The 26,637-nt window shown below is 42.6% G+C and overlaps 1 protein-coding gene across 3 annotated transcripts in view; it reads right to left on the reverse strand.

Moving 5' to 3' along the window:
- SMYD2 (SET and MYND domain containing 2) overlaps positions 1–26,637 on the reverse strand; it is a 42,234-nt gene that overhangs the window by 4,500 nt on the left and 11,097 nt on the right. For all 3 annotated transcript variants that reach the window (XM_034764567.1, XM_034764566.1, XM_034764565.1), the window contains exons 3-10: positions 20,986–21,096; positions 19,235–19,295; positions 16,770–16,894; positions 13,344–13,411; positions 11,081–11,183; positions 8,173–8,283; positions 4,162–4,282; positions 1,213–1,387 (exon numbers count right to left, since the gene is read on the reverse strand). In XM_034764567.1, coding sequence (XP_034620458.1) covers positions 1,213–1,387; positions 4,162–4,282; positions 8,173–8,283; positions 11,081–11,183; positions 13,344–13,411; positions 16,770–16,894; positions 19,235–19,295; positions 20,986–21,081 — 860 coding nt within the window. In that variant the 5' untranslated portion in view covers positions 21,082–21,096. The remainder of the gene's footprint in view (positions 1–1,212; positions 1,388–4,161; positions 4,283–8,172; positions 8,284–11,080; positions 11,184–13,343; positions 13,412–16,769; positions 16,895–19,234; positions 19,296–20,985; positions 21,097–26,637) is intronic.

Below are 26,637 nucleotides of genomic sequence, written 5' to 3' on the forward strand. Positions count from 1 at the left end.
AAAAGCTCTGCATCATTACCAATTCTCTGAGCCACCCCCGCCCCTAAGCACCAAGGATTCTTCTTATTCCCAAGGCACACTGTCAGCATTGCGTGTATGGGGGTGGCTGAGGGGGTGTACAGAATACGTATTTGGAATGCAGCTCTGCAGTTGCAGCAAAGGAAACTACAAACTGCAGGAGCTAGGTTCAGCGGCTGACCTGGAATGCCAGGCTCCAAGCCAGTGGAAGCTGGGCAAGTCACAAGGATGATCAATACTATTCAGCCCCCGGGGAGAAAGCGAGCGAGCCAGCACACTCACAGCTCCCTGCCAGCTGATCTAGGACTTTACACTGGCCTCCAAAGGGAGAGGTTCACTTGCACTCCCGCAGCTGCAGAGCAAATTACACCTTTAGATTAGAATTTCCTGGGGAGACCTGTGGCAGGGTCAGACCCATGCGTAATGTACTGGCTGTCAAGCTAGGGAAACATGGCCCAGAAAAGAAACCCAACAACAGAGAGAGATTCTTGGTTTTCCTCTCAAAGGTAACATCTGGGTGGTGCTAGCTGTGCTGCACTGCCCTGTCCCGGTGCAAGAGCCCTGAGTTTGCACATACTCTCAGGCTCTTGCTCCAAGGGAGAGGTAGCCAAGAGCAGCAAGGACTTGACAAGCTCAGTCTGAGAATCAGGAGGAGCAGAGTTCAAGCTCCCTCTGCTGCCCAGTCCATTCAATGGGAAAAGAGTCTTGTTGTAGCCATTTACCACAGGGGGTGATGAATGAAGTGAACCAACAGGACGACTGGAATCTCTATTAATATGCAAGGACCAGGATATTAACTACAGTATTCAGACAGGGTTAAGATTAAAAAATTACTCTTAGGCAAACTATCAATACCATATTAGAGATGAACACGTGTTTCAGTAACTAAGCAAGATTAGTACAGTCACCAATATAAGGAAAGACAGCTGGGGGGGTAAACAGGTCCTGCAATTCTGTGGCAGGAATTTGCAAAAAGCCAAGTATTGTTAATACCTTGGCCCTATTCTGATCAAGTAAACACTATCTGAATCTGGACCTGCATTTCATTCTAAACAGGCCATAAACATTCACTACTGAACAGTGCATCTATATACAATGTGCAATCAGATTAGTGATGCCTGCCCCTATGTTTTGTTTAAACATGTGTTCAACTTACTGCATTATGTAATTAAAAATAAAAGCTCCTAAGTTTACCTGTATGGTTTGATAATTTTTTCCCCATAGCGCAATGCACCATCCCAGTCTTGCATGTACAAACAGACTCCCATGGCCTGATACATCATATGCAGCATATAAACATTACTGTCTTCAAACACGGAGCCCATCTTGTCCAGACTAAGCTCACAAACCTCCAGTAATTCACTAGGCGGTACAGTGGAGTCAAGGAACACATTAAATGAGTGGTTTCCAACTACATACCTGTGTTATACGGCTTGAGGATACCCACCTTATGGTTGTCCAGTAAAGAATGGTTTTGAGAAGCTTTTCTTTAAGTACAGCTCTTCTTTGAAAAAGGGACTATTAAAAATGGCATCAAGGGGTTCCAGGTCTCAGCAACTCCAGATCAAGTGTGCTCAGTTCACATGTCCCCCACCCCCTCCCAATTGTCAGATCTGCAAACCTGGCCTTGAGACCAGAGTGGTTTTCTTGCACCACTGCTGGTGTACTTTGGGGGGTGGGAGGTGCAGTGCAGTGTGGCAGCAGTGGCTAGTGAAGAGTGGAATTTTCCACAACTCTCGCAGAATTGCCCATCCCTGCATCAAGGCTGAGAAAAGGATTGGGTCACAGGGTATGGGGGACTACAAACTGCATCTGGCCACAGGGGGATATAGCTACACCTCCTATTTCAACATCTCTCCCCTAAGTGCTTTCACATCCTCTCCATAAAGTTCTCATGGCCATGCTCTACAGCGAGTGATGGAAGTTATTTCTTCTTCTGCCTTCAAAAGACTAAGCACGACCATTTCGCAAAGAGCCCGTGCTACTCCAGGACCCTAGCCTACTCCATGGCAACACACAAGTATTCCTGCTGAAGTGGATAACAGCAACTGAAGAAGCAATGCTTTCAATTTCACAAGTAGAGGAACACCCAGGATTTGGTGGTGAGTGCTACTCTGTCCCTAAGACACCCAGCCCTTGTGACTGCAGACATCCAGAGTGAAGTCTTGGCTTCACTGATGTCAATGGTAAAACTCCCATCGACTTTAGTGGAACCAGGATTTCATCCCTAGACTATTTTTAACAATAGCTGGTGGGAGCTATTTTGGCACTGCACAATTTTTTCATTGCCGTGTGAACAGAAAGCCTCTGTTACGCAGAGAGGCAGTGTGGTCTAGTGGGCTGAGCATACGACAGGAACTCCAGTGTTCTAATCCTGGCTCTGTCACAGACTTGCAAGGTGGCCTTGCTGCATCACCTTTCCATGCTCCAGTTGATCCAAGGGATAAGACAGTACTTGTCTCCTTCCCAGGGGCGTTGTGAGGATTAGTGTTTGCAGAGCACTTTGAAGAGCTCTGGAATTGCACACACATTTCTCTCTTGCACACACCCTTCGGAGCATTCCAAGAGTAATTTTTAAAGGAAACAATTTAAGTTTCATAATCTACAAACATTATACAAGACCACCCCTCAACTCACTATTCAATGGTATTTACCTGTCATTTCTGCTCTTCCCTCAATTTTTATAGTAAGACCAGCTTGTCCTTAGTGTGACCATTAGATGATCTTATGTTTGGGTCTGCTCTCTGCACCTCTCTCACCCAGGATGTCAGGTGGATGGTTAAACTGCTCAAACAAGCTTTTTGTTTTTAAGATTAAAAATACAAACAAACTCCATCTAGTTTTAAAAGCCTTTTGAAGGGTTTTCCTCCATGGCTCTATTCCATGCTTATTTTGCACTAGCAAACGCAGATCCCAGTCACGACCAGGGAATGGTTCTGTGCAACACACATGAAGACACAATCCCTGCCTTGAAGAGTTTACAATTTATTTATCAGTGGAAACAGATTTCTGTGGGCCACACCTACCTCCTCTGCTGCAAAACCAGGCTCAGCGTGCAGGGTGGGACGCTCAGCTGAGTTTTATTTTTACAGATATTTGCAGCTGCTGCTCTGCAGAGGTGCTGCACCCCTGTGTTGCACAAGCACAGAGACCGCCCCCCCCCCCGATTAAGGCCTCGTAGCCACTCCTTCCAATGTTTAAAATCAAGACTATTCTATCATTAAATCTTCAGACCTTACATGGCCCTTGACATTGTTCAGCTAGGGAGACCCTTTAATGTCAACCACCGGCCCCTACTACCGCCACATCCACAGATTCTGGTGCCGAGTCTCCAGATAGTCTCAAGGGCTAAATTGTCACATGTGATAAATTGGGGCAGGTGCAGCCAGAGGGCCAAATCCAGACTTGGTATAAAGGGATGAAAGTCCATTGAGTGCACCCAGGGCTGAGGCTGGCTCAGATGTAACACTTTAAAAAAAGCAACAGACAGAGACTTGGCCTGGACCCCAACAGAAGGAAACTTCTGGCGGTGTGCAATTAGCCTGTATGGCTTGGCTAAGGGCCACAGCCACTGCAGTCCATTGGACTAGTCCTTAACTTCAGGACAGTAAGACGAGACTCTCTGTAAATAGTATCACTAACCTTCCTAACTGCTTTGACATTTTAAGGGCTTTAAAATCATCCCGCTGTTGGCTCAGTTCTTTAGTTTTCTACCCATTATGTCTTAGAAAGTATGGGCTTCTGCACAAACGCAGATTGGCCAAAAAGCCATCCAGCTCTGGGATGTGGTGGATCTACTTGAATATTTTCTACCTGTTAAAATGTACCTCACTCAAGACAGGAAACATTTTCAGTCTAAAGGGAAACAAACATTCTTCAGCATAACAACAACACTTTTTGTAAAGAGAAGGCAGCAACACAATGTTCTGACAATCCCTCTCATACACGCGTGCACCCACTTCAGAGAAAATTCTCTCTTCACAAACAAAGAGGAGAACAAGACTGTCTAGTTTCTAGCTGCCTTCAGAACTGCATTGCGGGGGGTAAGGGCAGTCTAAAAGGAGTGAGCCTCAGGATATCAGAAAGATTTAAAACTTGCAAAAGAAGCCAGCAGGGGCAAGAGAAAGGCAAGGCAAAGGATATATTTGTAGTGTTTGGCTCTCCTGAATTCCTCAATCACATTTCGGGCATATTTGATCATGTCTCGGACAGTTTCTGCTGATGGAGGTTCATTCAGTTTGCGTTTTTCCAATTTATCTTTGTCCTGAAAGGAAACATAAGAATTACAAATGCAATCCCAAACCTCACATGTAAAGGCACATCCACACACACAGTTTAAAAGCTACATAAAATTAATAAAATAAAGAGGCATGGTTGGAATTTTAGACTCCCACAAAGAAATCACTGAAATCTGTAGGGGAGAAAACAGATAAAGTAGACTATGCCTCTGTAATTTTTCTCTAAATCTTCGGCTGGAATGCTCTGAGCTTGCAAACTCCTGGATGATGACGGCGTCCACAACGCAAGAGCTATCCCAAGGCGTTTTATAAATGTCACTTGTACCAGCTGGTTGCTGTGATAAGGTCTTCAACTCAGATCCAGCTGCCACAGTTTCTCCACAGTATTGGTGGGAAGTTACAAGCGGTGCAAAGTGCACCGATTCAGCAGCGCCTCTGACTCCATCTCACAAGGCACTGCCTCAGGACAGGACTCAAAACCCCCTGCTCTCTCTCCAATAGTGCTGGGCACCATACAATAGGTGCCTCAGAAGTACGAGAACAACACTGGTACAAGCAAGGATATAGTTGCTAGGGGGGATGACGTGGCAAAATGGCTCTCTCAGAAACAGTGCTGGTTTGTGGGGTCATGCTATAACGCTACAAACCAGAAAGCTGCTGCTTGCTCTTGTTATCTCTGCAATGGCTTCCTCACCTAGTACAAGCACCCCTTGCAGGTCAATTGCCCCTTTGCCTCTCCAAGAAGGTGAAGAGTGTGTCCCCAGTTAGACACTATGATGCTCTCCAAGAATTTCAAAAGCTCGGAACTGCTGCCTTGTGACGTTGGGTTTTTAGAAGCATCCAGTGTTAACCGCAGTGTGAACTCTAAACTAAAGTGTGAGCTCCTGGTGTCAGAAGCCTCTTGGTCCTGGCTATGTGAGCTTTGAGAGGTGGGGGAAGACTGCCGGTTGTGCGTGGGTGATCCTTAGCATGCAACTAATGAAGGGCAGATTAGCAGGGTTCTGACGTACATGCAGTGCATCTGGCATGACTGGAACTAATCAAACTTCTCTAAATTCACCTTTCCAATCATTTTTATATATGGCCAAATTCTGCTTTCAATCACATTACAGATTTCACAGATCTTAAGGCCAGATGGACCATTCTGATCATCTAGTCTCACCTGAGTAACACAAGACACAGAATTTCAAATAGTCTGGCCCCATTGTGTAGGTATAACAGCAGATTGTGTCCACTGTTCTGTATTTGCTTGATCTGCTCATCTAACATTGCCCTCCTTTGTCCATAAACCAAGAGAGTTTTCCAATATTGTTTTTACACAGATTTCTAAAGTGCCCATCACTGTAGTAACTGGTTGCACTGTCAGTCATTAACCCACTTCAAAATAAAAAGTTTCACTGCTTATTTGACATAAGTTTTCTAAATTCCCCTACTAAAAACCCAGACACTTTAGGCCCACCAAGAAACTTAATTCAATGGAAAATGAATCCCATTCCATACTTTCCCTTCATGTCCTTTTGACTGTAGATATTTCCATAAGAGGTAGAGCGACAGGTTGTTTTGTGAGTGGTACATTGTTAAATGTTATGGGTGAAATCCCAGCTCCATTGACGCCAGTGGCAAAAACTCCCATTGACTTCAACAGGGGCAGGATTTCACCCTATATTTATATTATAGAAAACTGAGCGTGATGGTCATGGAGTTCCTATATAATAATCTAAGAATACTGAGATCCTACCTAGTTAACGAGAATCCAATTTATATTGGGGGTTGTGGAATATTTATTATAGGTCTGTAATGCTTAAAATCAGTGGGGACTACGGCGAGACTAAGCAGGAAAGCAACACAATGGTCCCAGCTAAGAATATCCAGGCACACCTTTGACAGACAACAGGGGAAGCAATTAGTTTCATCCTGTCTCCAAGGAGGATGCAAGTTTTATTTTGCCAGGCTGGGAACCTGGAGATCAAAAGGACTAAGCAGCTTTGAAAGGACATTCTCCCTTAGGGGAGTGTGGGGGTGCAGGAGGAGGATGGTTTGTGAGTTATGGGAACAGACTTCACTAATGAGACTCTCAGGAGGGGTGTCAGCAATGACCGACACCACCTTGTACAAAGACCCAGCTCAAGCAGCCTAGGTCAGTCCTGGACCTGGGCAACAGTGGCATAAATCTAATCAGCAAGAAAAAGAGGCCAAGTCCATAAACATCACATGAAGGAGTCAAAAAACCTTTGGTCCTTAAGACTCCCATCTCCAGCTACCTCCCTTGTACTTCCAGGAGGGAAGTAGTCTCTCAGAGGCAGGCAGACACTAGCTCCTCTAACAAAGAGTTTTTACTCCCTTGAAGTCTTGAGCTCTTCTACCTGGTCTCTTCCTCCCTCTTTATACTTGGGTTCGCCCTCATTAGCTACAGCAGCTGGGGCCTTCTCTCTCCCTAATTGAGATTTCTCACAGCTGAGGTAGGGTGGGACTGGTTTTGCTGTCTGCAGGCAGGCAGGCTTCTCACCCCCTGCCTGCCTTCCTTTTGTGTAGGATTGCAGACCCCGTCTCACAAGTGGTCCATAAGACTCAGACTTACAGGATCCCTATGTGGAAAATAGTTAGATACCTGGTAAACTAGACATGAATACAGTCTGTTTTATTGTTTTAAGACCTGTTTTTTCTTAATGCTTTTGTTATATTAAATATGTTGCTTTAAAGAGACGCTGGTCACTGGTTACCACTGTCTTTGCCTTAGAGAGAACAGAGCTGCAGGTGCTGCGCACAAGTCAGGCCTGCTGAGTAATCATGGTTGATCACAGGGGCCTGCAGCCCAGTATCTGATCTGAGTGGGAGAATTGTGTAATTTCATCCTCAGAAAGCTGATCGCTACAGGCGAGAGACCTGAAAGAGGGTGTACTCAAAGAGATCAAGAGGAGTCAGAGGGGCAGTCAGCCTGGTAATTGTGACATATTTCTTACTAAAATAAAGCCATCTATATATAGGTCTTTGATTAATTTGTACAGTTAACTGTAACCTACAGTATGTAACAAATCAATTATTTTTTCTGCCTAACAAGATTTCTTTTTAATAAAGAGCTTTTATTGAAACTTTGTTCCCACAGCTACCATCATAATGCCTTTTTTCTCTGACTACATATAACAAGGGTAACACACAAGGTCATGGAAGTGATACAAAAGTTAGCCTATCTGATAGTTAGTGCCACACATGTATTGTCACATTAAAGCTGAGCTGCAGCGCAAATACAAGAACTCAGTTAAGCAGAGATTTGTTTGCTGAAAATCCCCAATTATCAGGCTGTGGGAGCCATTCAGCACAGAATTAGGTTTTAATTAACTCTTTTAACTGAACTCTTTGAAGTCAGTGGCAAACCAGGATTGACATCGATGGGTTCATGATCAAGCCCTAAATTCCCCCTGTGAAATCCTTGTGGTACTTCTTGGTTCACAGAAGAAAGACCAGAATTAATCAATCATTCAGTACATCACTGGTACCATGAACTGCAGAGAGACTTCTGGTATTTGTAATGTTGCATCCTGGGATACTTTCAGAAAGCCAGGAAGAACCAAGAGAATTTCACAATATGCGGGGGGAGGGGGGGGGAGAGGGGAGGAAAGAATACCAAAGTCAGAAAAAAAACTGATTTCTGTGCAAAATGCCCCATACATCCAGTTTGTGGAGACACTCAGTACAAAAATTTGGGTCTAACAGTTTTCATATTACCTTTAAGCAAGTACCCACCAGGCTATTCTAGGATACTTCACGATTACAGTGGAGAGAAAGGGTATGAGAGAAGGTCTCAGACAGAAAGCACTCCCTACATTCCAAATCTGATTAGTCAGATAGAAAACAGCATGAAAGCCTCTGGTATGTGGGTAGGTCACCAGGAACATACTTCTATACATGGTTATATTACCTTTTCTTTAGTAATGCATTCCCTGCAGTCACAGGTGAAAAAATAGGAGTCTCTTAACCGATCATTTCTATCTTCTGTAGGGTACAACAGATCGATATAACTAGTAAAAATCTAGAGGAAAAACATACAAAATCAAATAAAAAAAAAAAAAAAAAACTTACTTTATTATGCAAGTGCACCCACATTTTATAACAAACACCCCATACACACAAACCATACATATATTTCAAATATCTAATATTTGATCACCATATACCTGTACAACAGATCACATCCCTACAATCACATCACCTGTCCACTAATCCCACTTCTCAGGGACTAATTCTTACATTTAAAACTTCTCAGCAGCTCCAATCAGTCGCTATTTCATTAATTCAGTCTGCCAGAGAAATGCTTTCTCCTTCTAAGGGTGGAATTTCCCCTCTAATGGAGGCTCAGGACAGGCAAGATTCTGGACTGGGCAAGAGAGCTTTTCTGTACCTAAAAATATCACGGCTTTAAGTGTGCCATCTCGGCTCCTGCCAGGCTAGAAATTGGGGCCTAAGTGATTACTGATTTGGGGTGCCCAACTTGAGAAACCTTAAAGGGGCCTGATTGTCAGAGGCTGGGTGCTCTGCTCTTTCTGAAAACCAGGTCCCTTTACGGTGTCTCCAGTTGAGCACCCAGAATCACTAGCAGTTTTGGAAAATTTAGGACAAGAGCTTTAATTTATTGAGGAGATTTCCACTTTCCAAAAGAGATCCAGTGCTTCAGTTCTGGAAGGGTATTTAAAAAAAAATTATCAGGATTTAAAGCAGTGATATTTTTAAAGTACAAAAAGATTATTATAGTTCATTTACAGGCATTTCTCATTCATTAGTTTTAATTTCCCTCTACTTCTGAGCCCTGCACAGTGGAACTCTTGGCACTAACTAAACTGTTTTGTTTTAAAATGGTATCCTCCCAAGAAACATTCTAAATACACAACACAGTTGACCACTTCATCACTGAAGAGCAAGAAAAAACTATAAATAAGAAAATTGAACCAAGTCTTAAAATGTTGTGCTAATCTGATCTAGTCTTTGCTGGTCTTTACTCTCTCTGAACAGCAGACAATTTCACTTACACCTGTTTTTGTTCTATGCTGGCACTCCATTTAGTTCCCCAGGCACAAAACACACAAGATGCAGGAGCTTTAAGTGGAAACTGACAGTTTTCTGTTGCAATGGCTACACTGAACCAGAAGATGGAGACACAGGCCATGTGACTGTAGTACACAAGCAAAGAGATTCAGTCCAACACACTTTGTCCACACACTGCACATTTTTTACATGTTAAAAGACCAGTTATGGGATACAAGATTCCGGTTTTGGGAATTTTCTAACAAAGAATCAGCAATCATTTTGTAAATAACAATCCAGCCTTAAAAGTCAAGATGTCAAGAGATGTGTTCTATTTCTCATTTTAACCCCACAAACAGCAAGTCCATTATAAAAGATACTACACCTCTACCCCGATATAACGCGACCCGATATAAAACAAATTCGGATATAATGCAGTAAAAAAGCATTCCGGAGCGGCGGGGCTGCGCACTCCGGTGGATCAAAGCAAGTTCGATATAACGTGGTTTCACCTATAACACGGTAAGGTTTTTTGGCTCCGAGGACAGCGTTCTATCGGGGTAGAGGTGTATGTCCAGGATGTCACACTAAATAGCCAGCTTGTAATTCTCTCATGTGCATTAATTAAACTTTGTTTGCAATGTGTGCTGATGTTACTGTGACCAACTCCCCTACTCAGAATGAGGAGGAATTGTACACCTGGGTTGTCCCATTACTCAGGCAAGTAAATCTTTACCCATTGTCAATAAGGAGTGTTCACAATCTGACCCCAAACAGCTTTCCTCCTCTTAGTGACTTCAGTCACATTATTTTCATTACACTTAAATAAAAAGCCCAAGCAAATAAATAAATAGGCAATTGCCACCAAAATTAACCTCAAACTTATTTTAACATGATTAGCCATTATCATTCATATGCCATTATCGAGGTGTAACAGTGAAATCATACACAAACTCCATGATTATTTAGCAAATGCACCATTGTTGTCACTCAAGATTATGGTTGAGCACCTCCCCCACCCTGCCCAAGATAAATTTAACAGATAAAGGTGGTCTTTGCTGATGAAGACACATTGTCAAAGATCAGTGACTGACCCAGATTGGCTTGACGCAACCTAAAATGCCTTGTTCTAGTCATGGGAAATTCAATCCAGCCTTCATTGACAGTCTTGCCCCTCCCCCCCCCCCCGGGTCATAGAGGTCAAAATAACTTCATTCTTTCATGGCATAGTCCTGTTTTACCCAGTCTGGTCTGGATGAGCTCCATGTTACAAGAACACTCTGTCCAGACAGAAGTAGGATAGCAGAGAAGTGATCAGTCCTCCTTTTACTTGGTCTTGTTCTGGCTACCTCCACATCTTCCTTACAATACTATTATATTGGTAATGGTAATTATTACAGTAATAGTTTACATTCATTTGACCCCTTTCATATGGGGATCTCAAAGTATCAGCTAAACATCAATAACTCAAGCCTCAAAGCTACCTTGTGAGGTAGCTACTTATACCCATTTTACAGATGGAGCAAGTGAGGCACAGAGGGGTCAGGTTCCTGTGTTGAACTGGTGGCAGAGATATGCCCTGCCTCACACTCCTCTGGTTTAACCAACAAAAAGATACTGTCTCCCCTTGCCCCACCCCATTTTTTTTTTTTTTAAAGTGAGTTTTCAGAATTGATTGAAAGACAAGAGACATGAGGAACAGGCTTCCATTTTAACTGGAGTGATGCTTGACAAGCCAAATTCACCCCCACTTTACCACATGCATGCCCACACACCACCGCATTTACACTCACATGATATGCATTTACCTCATCTCCAGGTTCAATCTCTTGAACAGCTCTGACTTCAGCTAAGGTCCCTTTGTACGTTACAATCACATTTGGGCAACAACTATGGTTCATCAGTGCAACACTGTAAAAGCAAAAGGGCAATTTTTGTGTCTGAAAGCAAAAAGCATCACTTCAGCATCTCATAGCTCAAGTCATCTTGCTCTGCAAGATGCGTCTCAGCTAAAAACATAGGTAACCTTAGGAAAACTAGGGTGACCAGATGTCCCGATTTTATAGGGACAGTACCGATTTTTGGGTCTTTTTCTTATATAGACTCCTATTACCCACCACCCCCTGTCCTGATTTTTCACACTTGCTGTCTGGCCACCTTAGGAAAGGCTATAGTATTGTTATTATAAAATTACAACGAATGGTCCTGCTAATGAATAGGGTAGGATCAGACAAATGGTCCTTCCATCCCTTGTTGTGCAGTGTGCTAAATGCTAGTGGGTAGCTGCTTTCCAAAGGTGACTATATAACAGTGGTATGTATAATGGGAGCAGGAGCAGGCCTTGTAAAGTCAATGGCAAGTCTCAGTGGGACCAGAGCCAGGCTCATAGCTTGAGAAGTGCCAGGGGATCCCTTGGGGAAGAGAAGCACTAAGTATTATACGTGAAAGCAATGCAGACAGAAACTTAGTACACAAAAGGCCACTTGTTTGCACTGGAGTCCGAGACCAACTGTAAAACTCCTATCAACTTCAGAGAGAGCAAAAGCAGGCCCCAAGTCTAAAAAAAAAAAAAAATTATTTTTCAGTTATGCACACAAAGTGTGCAAAAGAATTCTAATTGCTGGGGGAAAGCATGTCCTCCAGCACTCTGGGCTCTGAGAAAATTCAGTTTGTCTGTTTTATGAGACATAGTAGCTAACATACCTTCTTTAACCCACCCCCCACAAAATAATAATTGCATCTTTGGTCAGAGATCAAAAAGGAGAACTTTTAGCTCAAAGGTCTAATTGTTGTTAAATTCAAAAGGCCTAATTCACAGAGTTGCTGAGCACCCTCAAACAGAAAGGATGGTCTTACAGTTAAGGCACTGGACTGGCACTCAGAAGCTCTAGATTCAATTCCCTGCTCTGCCATAGATTGCCTCTGTGAACTTGGGTAAGTCACTTAATCTCTCTGTACCTTAGTTCCCCATCTGTAATAAGACAACAGCATCCCTGCCTGTCTCTCACCCTTTGCCTTGTCTTTCTAGAGAGTGTAAACTCTTTGGAGGAAGGACTGTGTTATTCTGTTTATGTACAACATAAACTGCACCTAGCACAATGGTACCCGGTCCTCAGCTGAGGACTCTAAATGTTACTGTAATACAACCAACCATCACCCTGTAGCTCCCGCTGATGTCGATGGATGTGCTCAATACCTTAGAAAACTCAGATTAAGCAATGCTTTCAATATGGGCTATATTGTCAGCAGCAAGAGGGGAATTTGCAAACCAACTCCCTTGAAGGGGGCACCTTTCTTCCTCTTGAGCACTAGAAAGACCCATGTCTCCTATTCCATGAACAGCACTTTAATAACATCTGTGATTTATTTCTAGAGTTGACAGAGTTTGTACATAATTTTTCACTGTCATGGCAACATAACACATCACACTGTTAAAACATCAGAGGAGGTGGTTGGAGGAATGTAGGAAGGAGATCCGCTACTTAAAAAGGAACAAAGCTTGGGAGATGGCATTGAACAGAGACTAATCACTTGCTCAGAGAGCACCAGGTTAAGGACTCCACCAAACTAAAACAAAATGGAAAGATTTTATGGGGGAAGTCATCTATGCAACTATTTTCAATTTATTTTGATCATCAGAAGCCCATTGATTCAGATCAATCTGGATGTGGTTCACACCCTGAGTTTCATGGTTTCAAAACAAACTGAAAGGGTAACTCTGCTGAAATAATAAAGTTTTTAAATCAAAGCAGTCTAAAATCATAAACTGGTTCACAGCCACCTGAAACTGTACCCTTATCAAAAGGTAGGTGGACCTTATTGAACTCTTTGGCAAAGATGGCCTGACTTTTGGGTTTCCAACAAAAGCAGGTGAAACTTCATTATAAAAAGTTTGCACAACTCCATTGCACAGTACTATACAGGTCCCTCTATATACACGAAACAGTTCTTTGAAGCCACTGTGCTACATCTCCAGTATCTTGGAGTATTTCATTAGAGACAGAATCATAACCATGGGTTAATTCAATTTACCACGTCTGTTTAAAAAATAAAAAATAAAATCCAACCTACTCAGGAAATATTGCTGATCCCAAGTGAGATAGTTCTTCATCTTCAATTGTGAAGCCATTACAATTAACCTAAGGAAAAGAGAGAGTGATTAGCTCAGATCTCTGGTAATCACAATCTTCTGGTTTAATATTCCATGTTTACATACATACTCTGGCTATAAGGGACCATGCTGAGCAGTAAATTGCAGTAATCTGGTTGCAATTTTGTTTATTCTTAGTCAGTATTTATACAGAGCTACTAGTGTTCAGAGTCCTCATGTTGAGTTTACAGTCTTTTAGGCAGACTAAATGTAAAGGATAAAGACTCGTGCACCAGAGTAGAATCAGATCACAACACAGAGGAAATCAGCCTTTGGATAGCCAAGGACAGGACATGAGGCTTAAAGAGATTTTTGGAAGAAGGAGAGACAGGTTGCCTGTATAGAGCGAGACTATTCCAAGCAGAGAGGACATTGTGAAGCAAGGCACAAAGTTGAGAAGTGGCAGAGGAGAGAAAAGAGGCCAATCCTGCTTCAAATGGCAATTTAACTACGAATGTTGATGGGACCAGGATCAGGCCCAGAGGAATGCTAACAACAGAAGACTGGACAGAGCTATGTGCACAAAGAAAAGGGAGGGTGAACAAAACCAGACAGACAGTGAAGGGCCTGTGCAGTGCCTTGAATATGATACACAAGGCCTGGCACAGTGGGGCTGCAACCTGGTCAATGCCTCAAACTGCACCTGCAGTACAAATATTTATTTATTTTGAATTATTAGTAATGGACGAAGAACTTGAACTTTGTGGCAAAAAGAATAGAAGCTAACAATGGGAATAAATGACGGTGGAGACATAGTGGGAGGGACAGGAGCAGACAGGTTTAATTAAAATACATGGACACAGGACAAGGCCAGATATTTGTCAATACACTTGAAAGAAAGGAGTCAAGCAGGCCATAAAGCCATGTCCTGAAATCCCTGCTCATGTTTTTTCTCTCATTGAGCTCAATGGGAACTTAGGGTTAGTCTACACTACTGCACTGCTTGGGTGCAGCTGTGCCGCTGTAGCGCGTCTGGTGAAGACACGCTACACCGACGAAAGAGCACTCTCCCATCAGCATAATTACTCCACCTCTGCAAGAGGTGGAGGCTACGGTGGCCGGAGATGCTCTTCCACCAACATTGTCAGGTGCGGACACTGCTTTAAGTTGATGTAACTTGTACTGCTCAAGGGGTGGCTTTTTCACACCCCTGAGTGATGTAACTTACATTGACTTACGCGGTAGTGTAGACAAGCCCTTAGTCTAAGTAGGAACTTCAGGATTTGGCCCACAATAGTCTCAGTGTCAATGCGTGTGCACTAAACAACATTTAAAGCTGCACTTCCCGTCTATGTTCACAGTCATTAAAATCCATCTCAACCCCAATCAAGTAGTTTAGGCCCCATGTTGATGATAGCTGCATTTATGCCCGCAGAAAGTTAACCCCCCATATATCTCCCTGCCAGTATCGATAAGCTCTCCTTTCCATGCTGATACCAGAATGGAATGAACACAACTGTTGTCTCACAAGTGCCAAATGAAGACACAATAGACCCAGGTGTGGCCGATCAAGTATAGACTAGTAGGATTGTCAACTACACATGAAGCCCCCTGAAAGAATCCCTCGTCTTTTCTCTTTACTGAAACTACTGGGAACATACGTCTATACTCCACTAGCCACACTACAGTGAGAACTGTACTTTAGAAGCAGTGTGAAACCCCACCCCCAACCCACCTCGACCATCCTTCAGATAAAGATCAATGAACTACATAAGCAGAATTCATAGTTCTAAATAAAGAGTCCTCACCACCACCTTCAGAATGGTAAAATAACTTCTAATAATTATTACTTGTAGTGTGGCAGTATCCAAAGGTCCCAGTCAGGATGGGGGCCTCAGCATGCTAGGTGCAGTACAAACATCCTGCCCCAAAAGCCATCAATCAAATTTAAAACAAGACACAAAACAGGTGAGCATAAAACAGGCGGGAAAGAGGATGGGGTTAACAGCAATAAGAACACAGGGCTACATAGGCTGGTGACGGACACAAAACTTTATGGTTCCAATTGATTTGTAAGTTGTTTTTTTAAATAAATATATAGTCAGGTACCTCCAACTACTCTCAGCCTAGTCATCGGTAGGTGCCTCTTTCTTGTAAGCATCATAGCAGAAATGGGTCAGGAGAAGGGATTTGAAGGATAAGAGGTTAGTGGGTTAGAGTTTAATTCAGGGAGAGCGTTCCATGTGTAAAGGGAAGTTTGTGAAACTTGAACGGCATTCAAGGCTGGCATCAGTGATACAATAGAGGATAAGAGACAAGAGCAGGCAAGAAAGCTGGGGGCAGAGTTATGCAGACTCTAGAAGAAGGGGACAAGCCCCTTGAGCATGATGTGATCAAGAAGGGTTGTCAGTGGAAGGACCTGGAGGAATATGTAGCGCGTAACATGGACGCGGTGACAGGCTAGAACGCTGATCTCATTAGCTGGGTTTTGTAGGGACAGAAGGGAACAATGCGGATGCCAGGGATGCAGGGGAAGAGGGCTTTGCAGTACCCAAGGGCAGGAAATGGGGGGTCAGCAGCATGCAGAAAGTAGCTGAATTTTGGATGCATCTCCTTCTAGATCACTTGACAAGCTGAAAAGGCTTAAAAAAAAATAGAAAGAAAACTTTTCAATCGCCAAAGAAAACCAAACAAAAACAAAAAGTGAATCATGGGAAACCAGATGGCTTAGAGGATAAGTAATGGAATACAGTACTGGAACTTTCACCTGAAGTACAGCAGTTTAAACACTAATTAAGGTAATAATAGCAACGATGACCTCTTACTGCTAGGCACTGGCCTATACAAAATGAGTGGGCAGTCTCAGCCCAATAGTAGGCAGTTGTCCATATCTCAAAAACCTACCACCACAGACGGCATGGCACCCTTTGTTGGAGGCTTAAACACACAGTCCAGACAGAAAGATAGAGTGATGCTTCGCAATTCTGGATTAAAATGTGCATTCACTTTGGGGGGGGGGGGAGATGAGAGGACGCAGGCATGAAGGCGAAATGTCACTCTTAAAGCATCACAACTACTACTATGTCCAATAAAATACATGAAGTCTGGATATATGTGAAATTCAAGATAAAAGACAGAGGTAAAATTAACCATTTTAAGATTTCAAAATGTTATCCAAAATAACATTCTGCTTCCTTGCCACCTGTCCAGAGCGGTGATAAATGAACTACTGGATCACATTTAGAAACTTGTGCCTGGGAGAGAACACCATAGCAATGCTTTACCACTACCCCCTCTGCTGTGGATACAAGGAAGGCTGTTCTCATTGCTGTCTTTTGCTTCTTTCACGAAGTCTAGATTCTCACAATACCCACCTACCTAAATGGATTTTATTCTAGCCAACTTACTTGTGCAAAGAGGACTACAAGGGCAGCGTTGTCAGGGTACTCTATGTGCTTTGAATAAAAGTGATGAAGAGCAGCAATGTCATTCTGAATCAGCTCTCTCTTTTCATTGTCTAGTTTATCAAGGTCTGTGGATAAAGAAGACATCCTGTTTCAATACAAGGAACTCTCTTCTGGTTAACTGCAGCCATAGCTAGGTTAGAACAGGTCATAACTTGGATGGGAGACACCCAAGGAACAGCTGTATGGAGGTATTGCAAGAAGTGGTTGTGATTGCTTCTCCTTCCAAGGCCACGTGTATACACTGGGAAAATGCATGAGGTTAGAAAATGTTGGCTGATACTTTTTTATTAACAAGAGATTAAACACAATATCCCTGAGGACAAGAACAGTAGTATTTAAAACATGTTAGCTGATGGTTAACTTAGCCCTAGGGTTAACCAGGGCTGTGAATATGTTCTTATACACTACTTGGCCTCGTCTACAAAAGGTGCTAAGCCACATTTAATATCATGCTAGTGAAACATTTCCCAACATGACAGACCTTCCCCATGTAGACGTGTCCTAGTCCGTACTGAAAGTGTCCCAGTAGAATACTAGAAGAGACTGTTCTGCCCCTCATCCAAAAGACAGGATCTCTAACAGCAGAGGTCCTAACCACTTGCAGACATTGAAGATCTCTACTATTTGCAAGGCTTGGGGCATCAGCAGTGGTGTCTTGGCATATTTGTCTGGTCGTGTCCTGGTATTTTATATCCAGTCCCACTCATGGTTCCAGACAAAACCCTGGGCAGCTAAGCCGTCTGACATTTCGAGGGGGCTGTGGACTGAGCATTTTCCCAGTCCCTTCTCTGCTTGAGACACTTTTTGCTCTCACTCTAACAGAAGCAGAATGGAGTGCCTAGCTGTTACCACTGTCGTCCTCCCTACTCTGCACAGTAGCAAGAGTACCAAATCACACCTACAAAGCAAAGTAATGCTACAATTCCCCTCTGCACCCCCCAAAATATGACAGCAGTGAGAAGAGAGACTACAGGGAAAAGAGCTGAAAAGGAGGGGCACAAATGGGAGACACACGTAAGAGTGGGGACAACTGAGGGGAGACACAGAATAGTGGGGACACTGAAATGGGACAATTTCAGGATGAGAACTAGGGAGAGCTCAGGTGTAAGAAAGAAAGATGAAGCCTTCCAATGAGAATCCTATGCCATTTCTTCACTCACCCATCCCTGGGAAGAGAGTGAGGGCGGGGGGCAACTGCTGAAGATGCCAAAGGGGGGTGGGTAACGGGCAGCAGAGGGGGCTTCTCATCAAGACAGCCAGAAATAGCAAGGGAGCCTTTGGGGGAGAAGGGCAGAATTGTGGTGGCAGAGCATCTCAGTGCTTTAGGAGGGCACTGCCACAGTTTGGATAAGCATCCACTGACCCAAACCCCAACCCTTTTGGGCTTCCAAATGAGTAAGATATTTATATTAACGCAGGCTAAAATTCAGCAGAATCCACAGAAAACCCTCCATGAACACCCACCTCTCGGTTCCCACCATTAGCTTGTTTGACAACTTGTCCTCGAAATTCCTCTCTGTGTAGGCTGCTCTGGCTTGGACAAATGCCAACATTTTACCTATTCCATTCCCCCTGGCAGTTCCAGTTGAGGCAATCTCATTCACCTTCTGTACTAAAGCTGTCCTGTAGTCTTGCTGGGCTTGGTTAAATAACTGCCACCTCTCACTCCATCAATGACAGCATTTGTCTAGCACTTTGTCAAGTGTTTGGGAATCCTTCAGGATGAAAGGCATGTAAGCCTACAATACTATCGCTTCATACTATCAATACCAAGAAAGGGAGCAACACTGCAGCGCCATGTAGACTATTCCAGGCCGGTTACTCTTAACAGTTGCTCAATTTCTAACTGCCTCAAGGGCGTGGGGGTGGAAACAGTAACCTTCCAGATAAAAGCAAGCCACTGCCTTCTCTCCTTCCTCAGATCACTTTGGAGCATTCAGGACATGGAATTTCAACACAATCATAGAGAACATGTCAAATTTGACTGGCAGTGACAGACACTGAACTGCAGTCCAGAGGATTCTGCAATTAGCCCCTTAGTCATTGTCACCATCAAACAACTGTGCTGTCTCTGATTTTATGCCCCCTGGTAACAATACCAGCTATTTTAATTTTGCAACATTACAATTCAGAAAAGTCACCAGAGTGCCAGGAAAGCCATCTGATGGATGAACACTACATAATTAATCTGTCTAAAGTTTCACCCTCACTTCCCCACTCCCCCAAGCTACCAACAGAAAAAGAAATTAAAGCATTACAAAAAATTTTGGAAATGCGGTTCTCTTTTTCACTCCTTCCTTCTATAACAGAGATGCTTGGAGAAGGTTTTGATGAAGGGTAATGAAGCAACTCCTAAATGCACTATGGAAAAGAGCTCCTGTTACCTGCAAGTCTTCTCTACTTACGTGATTCAAACTCTTTTACAGCAAGCAATTTTTCTGATTGTGTTCTTTCAGGGTGGGTTTTCTAGAAACAGAAAAAGATTGCAATGACAAGAAAAAAAAGTGAAACTATCACATATTTTGTCAATCAACGCTTATATTGAGAGTTTTTACCCACAAAACAAAAACATAAAACTCTCACTGTATTCAGGCTTTATAAAGGTCAATGAACAGTGATCTGGTCAAACTGACTAACCTTACAAGCCATAAATATATATATTGCTGTGCCAAATAAAGCAGGCATAAATTAACTCCAATCAAATATACACACATAACCAGTACAGTATTTTAAAATATGTCATTTACTTTGTTCTAGAAACCCAGAAAGCTACTAACAGCAGCAAAGCAGGCAAGAGACAGGCTTTGCTTTGAGGAAAGTGAATAAACTCACTGTTGACAGAGTTCAAAAGCAGTGCTCTATTGTTGGCCTAAGGCCACTTCTTTGTAATCCTGGCCATTATATATGGCTTTGCAGGTGGCCCAGCAGCTGAGGTTCAGGGACTATGGTTTGCATATTTAGCTTTTATATGACATGTAGGTTCTCCCCTCCCTCAAGCACAAATTTATTCCAATGACTTTTAATCATTAAACATCTAATTTTGTTTGTGGATCACCACTAGACTGTGCTTTAATTAAAAAAACTAAACCCACACACACAGGCACAGAGGGAATATGCAGGCTACCTTCCCAGCAGGCCATCAAAATCCTCTCTATATACAGTATCCGGGTTGCCCTTGTCATATACGCAGACCTCGATCATACAAATGTGCTTCAAAGAGGATTTGTTTTTGCAGAGAGCATTTAGAGCTTTGCAAAAATACACAGTGTAATAACCTTGAAACTTACAGGTCCAATCTCTTCCCTGCAAACACTTCTGCTATGCCCTTCCCACTATCACAAATTCTGCATTCCAAGGAATATTACAGATGGATTTAATAATGCAACATCAGAGCAAGCACACTAGCGTAGTATCTTCCTATAAATAATCCTTCTCTTTCCAAAGACGAAGGGACTGATTTTCCTTCCTCCAACACTGGTTTTACATCAGGGTCACTCCATTCATTCTAATTGGATCACTCAATTACCTGTTCTGTTCATTCCCTCTGAAGCAGCTGGCATTGGCCACTGTCAGAGACAGGAGACTGGGCTAGATGGACCATTGGTCTGACCCAGTGTGGCCGCTCTTATGTAACTATATGCATCTGTCTGAATGAGAAGAGAATCAGGACTTATGGGGTGCTTACAGAGTGAATGGTGCTATAACTATACAATGCTATACAGTAAAAGCTGAAGGAAGTTCTGTTTCACACAAGTCTAACAACAGTGGCTGCCATTAAAAAGCCGGTGTTTGCCAACAGATACCACATGTGGCATCCATCAACTTAACCGCAAACACTGAGTCTGATCCCCCTCTCATTTATGCTACTTTGGCCTTGATGCTATGCACTGACTTCTTGAGCCCACACTGCACTGGTTCTACTAAGACATCAGCTTAACACCTCTCAGAGCATCCAACTGGACGTTATGCCGTCTTAGCCATTTCAGCCGTCAGTTTTTTCAGCTGCTCACACTCAGCACTGCAGCCAATCTGTATACAGGAAACTAACACGAAGCTGGGACAGTTACTGTAGGTCAAATTTTCATTTTTCTGCTCTTCCGGCTCCTCGCCTCCACCCCCCCCTTTGAAAGCAGACAAAGTCTTGCGTTCTGCTCACCTGTTTGGCAAGAATCCTCGCCGTCAGTCTCACAGTCTCTGAGGGATTCCAGTTCTGCCCAAAAACACACATAGCAGAACATTCCAGCTTGTGCATAGCCCAATCTGCTTTCTGGAAGGTTAAAAAAAAAAAGAAGCACAGTAGAATAAGAGATGAAAAAAGAGGATGCAGCAAGTCCCACCAGAACCTGGAGGTCAAGTGAAATGTGTTTCCTTTAGAAAAATAAAATGATACTTGCTAAATTGGAACAAAAGCTGGAGTAATTTTTAAGGGACAAAGCTGTCTTTTTCTTTTTAAACATGCTCGCCAAGGATGAGTCAAGGTCATCCTATCTTCATTTATTTGGTGGAAATAAAATATAAACTCTGAAGAAACAAACATGAAACACTGTTTCTAAATCAATCCTTATTGTTCACAACAAGCATGGAAGGGGAGAATAGGTTCTCGCTTAATGGTTAGACTGGGTTCAATTTCCATTTAATAAATACATTGGCCCCGATTCAGATATGACCCTGGTATAAATCAGGAGTAAGTCCTCTGAAATCTATGAGTTTGCATCAATATAAAGACAGTGTATATAAGATCAGAATCAGACCTATTGAATAGATTCTTCAGATTTATTTTGTTAGTTAGCAAAGTGTAATAGAATAAGCCTGGGGCTCTCCAATGCAGTAGTAGCAAGATTAGTGGCTGAAAGAGGACAGACACCCTTTAGTTAAAATTTAATGTTACATACTTCCCTTAAATACAGTAAAACATTTCATGTAATTAATTTTTTGCAATCAAGCAAAGTTATGAACAGCTGTTCTCGGGTGTATGAGACTTTCCTGAACACTCTATGGATGAAATGGATGCAGGCCATTAAGGCCTGCACAAAGAGATCCACATTAACAGATTTAAGTGATACACAGGCTGTGGTTCAGGCCTCTCCTGGACTGGAGTGTATTTCACCTTATTTGTATATTTAGAACATAAATCAATGTTCAATTTTATATCATATAGTGCTAACATTCATGCCCACAGGACATATGAAGTGGTAAAAACCCACACAATGGGTTACATTTATGCATTTGTCCCTTAATACTTAAGAGGCAATCAATCCCTATCCTCAAATAAAACACCTGAGCCAAGGAAGGTGTGGGGTGGAGAGGAGAAAAGACAGGGGAGCATACCATAACAAGTCCCACAAATTTATCACTGAGCTAAAGTGAGAACATAGAAGCCTTTGGCTCCCCCTAGAGGGATACTAAGGTTTCACTCTGACACATACTCCAAAGTCACAGCCCTGCACATCACCCTTGAAAAATTCCAGCATGGGGACCATCATCACCACCCTCAAGTGCCATGATAGGATTTGGAGCAACTCAATGTCCCTCAGGTAGACTGACCCATGGCTATTTAAGGCTTTATATACCAAAATAAAAGTCAGACCCACTGTCTCATCTTGATGCCTCAGGAGTTTCCATTGGAAATGGCCATTTGTAATTGCCCCATACACTGAGATAAATTTTAGGGACTCGCCGTGGGAGGGAACAAAGGCCCTCAACTCACACTGGAGGTTCAACAGATTGCAAAAGGTGCTCAGCACCTTGCCAAGTTAGGCCCATTGCCCTTGGTTTCTTTTTTTCAAATCCAAAATTGAGATTTTACATGCAGCCTATGTGAAGCAACCCCAAGGTCTGACCGTTCTAAGAGGCGACAACAATGTAGAATTTTAAAGTATTTTACATTTTAGTCATATCATTTAAAAAAATATCTTGGATGCTCCCACTGATGCAGCAGTCACATTGCAAAATTTGTCCTTGGAAATACTGAATTCCTATGCACTTGAGAGATGGTTGGAAAATTTCTATGGGCCCTTAGTCTTTAGCCTGTGTGTTCAAGAATTACACAATGAGGACCCAGTCCTTCATTCTTTGCACATCCAAAACTCCCACTGACTTCAATTTGATGAGTTTTCGGTGTGCAAGAAGAAGTGTAAGATCAGACCCTACATTTTTTTTAATACAGACTTATGTTCACATATACTGTTTAATTAATAAGAATACTTGAAAAACAAAGCCAAGATACAAAATTATATCCCTGTCTCAAAATAATGTTTTCAAAATGCATTTGTTTCCTTTATTCTCTAAGCATTGTTAATTAAAATCTTTCCTCAGGCAGACTCATACTGAGTTATGTGAACTAGTAGGGAGGTTAAAGGGACAAGATACGGCTGGATTGTGCAAAGCAAGATAAAAGCCTGAAACATTGCAGGAATAGAGAACAGTGATGACTGAGTAATACCTGGTATAAAAACACTCAGAGAGCCCTTCTCTGCAATCACAGCAGGATTGCATTTAGCATTCTTTTCCACGTTTTCTCTGAGTGGTTTGAATTATAGCAGGTATCATTGTTCTAGCTGAATCCCCAGTGCTGTATTAATGATCTTTTTTTCCTATTTTCATTATGTCTCCTGTATTTTTCCCCTCATTTAAGGCAGAGTGACAACACTTTTGGAAAGGAAGTTTGCTAAGCCTTGTGTTTTCCACATCAAAGAGAGTGGAAAAGTAACCTCCTCCACCAAGTTCTTCAAAACGATTGCATCAGCTAGGACTACTGGATTATTTGCCTGAAGACTAGACTAGTGCAGCATACTACAAAAAAACAGTACTCAATACAAGCCCAAAGGGAAACATTGTTCAGTCCCATGTAAAATTACTATCGTTTGTTAAATGGCAGTGATGTGCTTTGTTGGTACAAAAGAAGACACAAATAAAAATAGTCTCTGTCCAGTGGAGCTTAGAGAGTCTAGAATACAGATACACAGATAAGACAAAAAGGTCCTGGGAAAGCCAGTGAAAGGGTTAATGGAGCCCAATCATGCAAACACTTAGAGCCTGATTCTACCACTGATACTTGGGTTGGGCAGTGCTCCTGCCCCCACAAAGAATCCCACTGATTTCAGTGGGACTACTTGTGGTGTATGTTACTGTTGAGCTTGAGTAAAGGTATTGCAATATGGCCCTGAAGTGCTTCACCCAGTGATACGTGATTCAGGTTCAAGCTCTTGTGTCTTCTTTCCCTCTCGTCCCCATTTACAAAATGTTGGGATGGAGAGGATACGAGATTGACATGGGTTAGCGTTTGAAGGACTCCCAGAAGAAGTGAGTCTTTTTAGGACAGATTTCAATGAGGAAAGGGTGAGGGAGTGGCCCACTGGAAGCGAAGATCATTCCAGGCACATGGAGCAACATGGAAGGAGACATGAACATGAGAGTGGGACTGAGAAATGAAGGGGATAGTGAGGCTGGTAGGGCAAAGGCGACAATGGGGCAATATTAGCAGAAATAACGTGAGAGATACAGGTGGAGCTAGTCACAATCTAAATTAAATGAGTCCTGAGATGACAGGGACAAGAGACTGAGAAGCAAACACTTCCATATACTAACACTTCTAACAGTTTGACCAGTAAGGTAGCTACTCTATGCAAGGAATGAGATTTGATTACCATGAGTGCAGCCTTAGCTTGTACAGCTGCCACACAAAATACTTTGACTTAATAACTTGAGTCCATATTTATCCAACGCTGGTTATTCACATGTGGGAGACAGGAAATCTCAGAAGTAGATACAGCTTGTTTGAGCATTCCATCAGAGTGGTGCTTAATCTAAAAACCTGCAGATCTCAGGCGATCTGTTCAGAGGCCCAGGATATCTACCTGAATGCCTCACACCTCCATGACCACAGAGTACTACAGTGGAACCCTTCTCCCTACACCTCCCCCAGTTCTACCCCAAGTCCAGTGCTTTTTTTGCTACCCTCCCCTCTTGGAAGCAGAGGGGAACATTTGGTCTTTTATCAACAATGGGCCAAATCCTGATGTTTTTACTCAGTCAAAACTCTCATTAAAACCAATGTGAATATGTCTCAAGTAAGGACTCGAGGAACTGCCCAACTAAATGTACACAAATCACCTAATCCTTTTTAAAAGTATTTTCAAAATGATCTCCTGAGAGAGTGAAGACCACACATGGACTTTACAATGTATATAAATTACGGTAGCATTTCCCTTTATTTTAAACCTACTGCCTTAAACTTCCATCAAGTGTCCCCTTGTTCTCATATTAAAGGGAAGGGTAAGATAGGAGCTCCTGATCAGTTCTCACTATATCCATAGTAATTTTGATAACTCAAGGATTGTAAGTCTCCTCTCACTCTCCTTTCCCAGCCCAGAGGCATGTTCACTTAAATGAAAATTTAACATAACAGAAACATTCCAAAGTTACATTGGACTTAAATCCACCTCCTCAGGATTCCCCTTACTAATAGGAATGTCCAGGTGGCACAAGGCTGGTTCAGTGGACCTTTGCCACTTGGCCCCTGGAGTGGAGGCATGGACAGAAAACAGGGAATAGCCAGGTCACTGTGCTCTGGTGATACCTGGCTGTCAAAATAGCCCCTTGAAGCTCTGGGCAGCTGGGTGTAGTTTAGAGGAGCCATGAGGTTACCCTAAATTGCAGTACCGGGACCTGGATGGGCTGGAATCAGGAAAGGGAAGAGATCAAAATTGTTTAAAATCATCTTTGATCCCCACTTTCTGAGGCTGTGTGGCTGTGTTGCCCAAAATTGTACTCCAAGGTCTTTCTTGAGTGGTAACAGCTAATTTTGTATATAGAAGTGGGATTATGCTTTCCAGTGTGCATTACACTGCACTTATTGCATTGAATTTCATCTTTTTTCCCCCCTGATTTTTGCCCTACTTTTGCATCATTCAAATATATAAAAAATAACTTGTTTTATTAGGAAAATACAATACCTTGCATGAGATATATGAATTACGATAATACATTAGTCTGTATGCAAGTTTAAAATAGCAAACAAAAGGTTTTGGATAAGTTTTCAGAATTATGGATGGAGTAACCATAGAAATTGTTTTGTAATTAACACAGATGCTTACGAACAGCTGGAACAAAGCTGTTGTGGAACCAGTCGTCAAAAATGTGTCTCGTCATCCAAGCATTTTTGCTGTTAGCGTATATTACTGGTAGTTTGACTCTACTGAGGTGATTAAAGCAGTGAGGGTTATGAAAGCAGCCAATGAGAAGAGGGGTAAGCTTATGGCTGCCTGTCTTATTACTACAAAAAAGAAGAGTCAGACGATCTTTTATCTTTTTAAATCCAGCTGTTTTCTGTGTCTCGCAATTAAAGGCTAAAGTCTTATCAGGTAGCAGTTTTGCAAATAAAGCGGTTTCATCACAATTATAAAGTTGTTCTTCGTGGTAGTCTTCATTTTGTAAAATAGATTTTAACTCGGTGGGAAATGCGTTTGCAGCTGATTCATCAGCTGTCTCCAGAAATCTATACCTGCGCTATGCTATGATGCTTTTTAAAATGACTTAGGGCAAGCCTTCACTACGGTGGGGGGGGGTCGATTTCTACCCGCCGATTCAGGCGGGTAGTGTAGACCTAGCCTTATAGACCCCTAGCTGGCTTGGAATGATTCATCCCCGTTAAATTTCCAAATTTTGTCGCTTGGGCTTGAAGAATTGGCCCACTTAGCGGCATTCCTTGAAGCCTTTCCTGAGCAAACCATGTGCGCATGGCTTTATCTATTGTGGGTTTTGCTGAACAAAGCACATGTTTTCACTTAAGCCCCGCAGCAGAATCAAT

The sequence above is a fragment of the Trachemys scripta genome, chromosome 3 (genome assembly GCF_013100865.1).
Source record: "Trachemys scripta elegans isolate TJP31775 chromosome 3, CAS_Tse_1.0, whole genome shotgun sequence".
In the NCBI taxonomy this organism is placed as follows: Eukaryota; Metazoa; Chordata; order Testudines; family Emydidae; genus Trachemys; species Trachemys scripta.